At 34.4% G+C, this 5,519-nt stretch overlaps 1 protein-coding gene across 3 annotated transcripts; it reads left to right on the top strand.

The window, feature by feature from the left end:
* Nucleotides 1–416: 416 nt before the first annotated feature.
* LOC123212055 (eukaryotic translation initiation factor 2 subunit gamma-like) lies at nt 417–5,273 on the top strand. 3 transcript variants are annotated; one of them, XM_044631088.1, is made up of 10 exons: nt 417–591; nt 891–1,084; nt 1,267–1,328; nt 2,157–2,269; nt 2,364–2,466; nt 2,915–3,142; nt 3,268–3,486; nt 3,937–4,197; nt 4,485–4,833; nt 5,011–5,273. In XM_044631088.1, exons 2-9 carry the CDS (start codon nt 979–981, stop codon nt 4,791–4,793), a joined length of 1,401 nt encoding a protein of 466 aa, XP_044487023.1. In that variant the 5' UTR covers nt 417–591; nt 891–978; the 3' UTR covers nt 4,794–4,833; nt 5,011–5,273. The 3 variants fall into 3 exon arrangements, with proteins under 3 accessions (XP_044487023.1, XP_044487022.1, XP_044487021.1); XM_044631087.1 differs by lacking the exon at nt 5,011–5,273 and having other exon boundaries at nt 417–583; nt 886–1,084; nt 4,485–4,956; XM_044631086.1 differs by lacking the exon at nt 5,011–5,273 and having other exon boundaries at nt 4,485–4,956.
* Nucleotides 5,274–5,519: the final 246 nt, after the last annotated feature.

Here is a 5,519-nt window from a genome sequence, read left to right as displayed (position 1 = left end):
TTCTAAAATATTTTTTATGTTATTTGTTATATTAATTGAAAATAAAATTATTTTTACTATAAAAAATTAATAAATAAAAATATAATTATAATAAAATCAAAATTATCTTAGTGATATTTCAATACTTAAGTTGAAAGTGTTAATCAAATTATATCTTATATTATTTTTTATATTACCATTAATAATAAGAGATTATTAAAATATTTTATTATTTATTAACTAAATGAAATCATATAAATAATAAAAAATAAATTAACAAAATAATATTTCCACCTTTGAACCAATGACGCTATTGGGGGAATTTCTTTCTACTAAGCCCAACCCAGCCCAGCCCAGATTATTGGCCTCGGGTTAAGTTATCAGGTGAAGTGCACCTATTTGGCCCCCTTATTTCCTTATAAGTGTATTAAACTATGCTCACTAGCCTCCCGAGTTAAACTTGTATAAAACCTAACTTCTGCGTTCTGCCCCAACTCTGCACCAAATCACAAAGAATACTCTCTAGTCGGCTCGTGTTTCACTCAATCAGTTCCCTCCATTTCGTCTCCTTCTTATCTTAATCTCGACGAAAAAAATCAGTTCTTGTTGGTGGTAATTTTGTTTACTGTTGTTGTTTCATGTTTTAGTTTGAATTTAATTGCATTTGGTTTTGTTTATGCATCTTTCTTTTTAATTGTATAAAGAAAAATTTAGGGTTTTCATTGTGTCTCTTTTAAGCTATTGTGATTATTTATTATTGTGTGAATTTAGGGTTTCTGTGAATCTATTGGATTTTTTAGTCCAGCTGGTATTATTATATATTTATTTTGTTAACCCTTTGTAATAATAATATTACTGATATCGGATAAAGTGAATAAAATTTGATAGTGCTAGTTATCTGATTGGTGCAGTTTTCAGCCTTTCAGCTTGTGAGTATTTAACTTTGCCAGTTGCCACTTAAAGGTTATTGAAAGAGGAACCTTTTAGGGAACGGCCAAGATGTCGAGAAAAGGTTTAATGGAGCAAGATTTGAGTAAACTGGATGTAACAAAGTTGCATCCACTTTCACCCGAAGTCATCTCTAGGCAGGCGACTATAAATATTGGTAATGTTTTTTCTTTCCTGTAAAATTTCTAGGCTGTCTTTTCAGGTTTATCACTCATCAAAATTTTTGCATGATGCATCTTTTTACATTGTTAGATTTAGAAATTTCTGAACTGTTAATTCCTTCCGGATTTTTAATTAAGGATTGAAATTCACTGCTTATGGTTTGATTCATGCTTCCAGGTACCATTGGTCATGTGGCACATGGAAAATCAACTGTTGTGAAGGCAATATCTGGTGTTCAGGTGACTGATTTCTTTCTTGTTTTTACTGCCAAGCTGATAACTTTCTTGGGCTGTGTGCTCTGTATTATTTTTATTTTTCTCCCATACTTTGATCATTGATTTAGTTATTAATTCTGTAATGGTATTCCTTTATTTGAATGCACCATATGCGATGGATAGTTATTTCACTTTTTTAGTTTTATGAGTCGTCAAACTAAAAATAATCTTAAAAATGGGGAAGAAAGAAGAAACCATGGATCTATACGGTGTCTTTGGGCTATGCCAAGAATACTACTTGGTGATCAGATGGCTGTTGACTCGAATATCTTCAGTAACTTCCTTTTGCTGCAGAGAAGAGATGCCTTCTCCTATGTTAGGAATTTGGAAGTACTGACTACCCTTTTTTGAGATAGTGTATTAAAGATAGATTGTATGAACTTTCAACACTAGGGAAGGCTCAGGATTTTCAAGAGCAATTCATTGAATAAAAGACCCCTGCTTTACTTTTGAATTGACTAAGAAAGAGCTTTATGTGAGAGTTGAAGCCCCAGATTGCAAAGGTTTCTGATGAAGATCTAAGTTGTTTTCCTTTGAGATAGAAAAATTTCTCACCTAGTTTATGAACTACACATTCTTTCTAAGTTGAAGGCTTCCATGGGATTTATCTACACTATCCACATAAGTTTTATTATGAATTGGTGAAGATTTCATTCAGTCATGATACCAGTGCCTTCATTTGACTTTAGATTGAATTAGGCAGTAATTAAAGAGATAGTGGTTTTAATATTCAATTTTTTGGCTAGTTATTTTTGTATTAGAATAATATCTTTCTTTGCCTTTTATTTCTAGACTGTTCGTTTTAAAAATGAGTTGGAGCGTAATATTACAATCAAGCTTGGATATGCCAATGCAAAGATATACAAATGTGAAGATGATCGATGCCTTCGACCTATGTGCTACAAGTGGGTGCAATGTACTGATGTAGATTTGTTATCTAATAAAAATGCAACTTTGCTCTCAAACAAACAAGCTAATATGCAAAATTTGTTTTTGTAGGGCATATGGGAGCGGCAAGGAGGATAGTCCTACGTGTGATGTGCCGGGGTTTGAAAATTGCAGGATGAAATTGCTGAGGCATGTCTCTTTTGTTGATTGCCCAGTAAGTAGAAAATGATGTTTTCATGTGTAACATATATGATTGTGACTGGGATCTGTATGATTTATAAAATATGTTGATTTCATGATGTTTCTGCTTGGTGTGTATATGTCTGAGCATGTGTAAACTGTTGTGCTTTGATCAATCATGTCTTTGGATCTGTTCAGTGTTGGAGTGTTTGCAATATTTTCTTTATTGGAGGGGCCTTCTAGTTGTAATACCTGCCTGGTTGGCCTATATGTGTCCTTTTGTGAAGTTCTTAAACAGACTTGGCCTTTTTTGTCAAATGAACTGTCTCTTTTGTTTTTGTACAAACTAATGTAGCTTTAGAAAATAAAATAAAAAAGATTAAGAGTAGTATTTGTTGGTTGCATTGCACTTGTTTTTCAGAAATCATAAAGTGTTGATTTTTTTGCTGATAACGGAAGTTTGTACTTATCCCTTTGATTAGGGGCATGATATTCTCATGGCTACAATGCTTAATGGAGCAGCAATTATGGATGGTGCATTACTTCTCATAGCTGCCAATGAAAGTTGTCCCCAACCACAAACTTCTGAGCACCTTGCTGCTGTTGAAATTATGCGCCTTCAACATATCATAATTCTTCAAAATAAAGTTGATCTCATTCAGGAAAATGTAGCCATTAACCAACATGAGGCCATTCAAAAATTTATAAAGGTTAACTATTCCTGTCGAACAAATATCCCTTGTTTGTTATCAACTTTTATGTGGGATGTATGTATTCTTTGGTGCAATGTTTCCCTACATTCAAGAAACTAACATGCTTAACATCATTTCACCAGGGAACTGTTGCTGATGCTGCCCCAGTTGTACCCATTTCTGCTCAGCTGAAATACAACATTGATGTTGTCTGTGAATACATTATTAAAAAGATTCCCATTCCAGAGAGGAATTTCACCTCACCACCTAATATGATTGTTATCCGTTCATTTGATGTCAATAAGCCTGGGTTTGAGGTTGATGAGATCAGAGGCGGCGTAGCTGGTGGAAGTATCCTTAGGGTGTGTTTCTTTTCTATGACTTACTTTGAGAGCCTATCTACAGTGGGATGAAGATGCTTAAGTATGAACTCTGTTATTTGTGAGGTCTAAAATCTAAACAAAAAATCAAGACACATTTTTCTAAAGTACTTTGCTGGGTTTTGATTTGGAGAAATGAAGTGAATTCAATGTGTTCCAGATTATAATCTTTAAGTACCAAACAAGTTCACCAAATAAACTATTACATCTTTCAATTTAGTAGTACAGGTAATAAATAAGTTTATTTGTGATCAAATTCTTGTCATAATTTAAATTTGAATTGTCAAGTTGCCTTTGGCATTCTGCATTTAATTTTTCTCCCTAACTGGGAATCTGACTTTGTCAACTTTGGATTGTTTCATTTTTCAGATATTGGTTAACTTAAGTTTTGTCCCAAATCATGATTGTAATTGGTGAGTTGTTTATATGCAGGGTGTTTTGAAAGTTAACCAATTTATTGAGGTTCGTCCTGGTATTGTTGTTAAAGACGAGAATGGGCATGTAAAGTGCACCCCGATATATTCTAGAATAGTGTCATTATATGCTGAGCAAAATGAGCTGCAATTTGCTGTACCTGGAGGACTCATCGGTGTTGGCACAACCATGGATCCCACTTTGACACGTGCTGATAGGTTGGTCGGTCAAGTTCTTGGGGAAGTTGGATCCCTGCCGGAAGTTTTTGTTGAGCTTGAGGTAAGAAACTGAGTCTGTAAGGATCTAATCTGGATCTTTGAATTTTTTATTATGGCTAGTATCCATGTTAGCTAAGTGGGTTATCATGTTGTTTGTGCAAGTATTTCTGCTTAAGTGCCAAACATGTGTGTTCAAATGCAGGATCCTTTTTCTATTTTCATGACAGGTGACATTTCATATTATCTGTTTTCTTGACGTAGAAAACAAAAGAATTTGTGATTGGTGAATATATTATGATGGATAGAAATTCCAATGGTGCTGAACATTGATGATATGTGATGTTGCAGGTGAACTTCTTCCTGCTGCGTCGGCTTTTGGGTGTCAGGACAAAGGGCTCAGAAAGGCAGGGAAAAGTCTCAAAACTTGCCAAGGCGGAGATTCTCATGGTGAACATAGGGTCCATGTCCACAGGGGCTAGAGTTATCGCTGTAAAGAACGATTTAGCGAAGCTGCAACTCACGTCTCCAGTGTGTACCAGCAAGGGTGAGAAGATTGCTCTCAGTCGGAGGGTTGAGAAGCACTGGCGTCTTATTGGGTGGGGTCAGATTCAAGCTGGAGCCACCCTTGATGTTCCTGACTGTCCCCCACTTGCTTGAAGGAGATAAAGAATAGCAGGAAGAGAATATTAATACAACGGTGAGAGTAATAGTCGAGATATGTGGGAAGGGAGAGAGTTGCTTGGGACAATTTTTGTTAGATGGAGAAGAAAACATCGTCTGAATTGCATTTGTTTGTGATGTTTTGGGTTTTTTTTTTTTTTTTTCTCCTCTTGGTTCTGCTGAATACTGATTGTATTTTTTTTACTTGTGTCAGCAAATGTTATGTAAGCTTTTGGAATATCGGTGTTTGCTGCCACTGTCATTTTAAATGGGCTGGAACCTACCCAATTGTTTGAATCTCCTTCCACAGGGAACATGTATTGTTCAAGCTTAGGTTGACTATAGTTTGATTCAAGCTGAGCTGAATTTGAAATTGTCTAAGCCCAAGTTTGTCTCAAAGTTTCTCAAGTTGATTGGTTTGAGGAAAGTCGAATTTGAGTTCGGTTCAAGTTTGAATTAAATTTGACCTTTAATTCAGTTTGGTATTATAGGCAAGTAAAAAGTATTTAAAATGATGTTAAGATATATATTGAGTAAAATAATATTATTTTAATTAATTCATATTGAAATTTTTTAGAGTTATGAGTTTGACGAGTTGAATATTCTTAAAAATTTAAACTTGAAAATTTTTAACTTGTTTGAACACGAATTCAAGTTTGTTTGAGTTAAATGTATTTTGAACTTATTTGAGTAGAATTTATTTTTAAGTTTGAATAAATTTAA

This window comes from Mangifera indica, chromosome 3 (assembly GCF_011075055.1).
Source record: "Mangifera indica cultivar Alphonso chromosome 3, CATAS_Mindica_2.1, whole genome shotgun sequence".
In the NCBI taxonomy this organism is placed as follows: domain Eukaryota; kingdom Viridiplantae; phylum Streptophyta; class Magnoliopsida; order Sapindales; family Anacardiaceae; genus Mangifera; species Mangifera indica.
The sequence above is the reverse complement of the archived record's forward strand: the minus strand, read 5'-3'. Positions and strand labels throughout refer to the sequence as shown.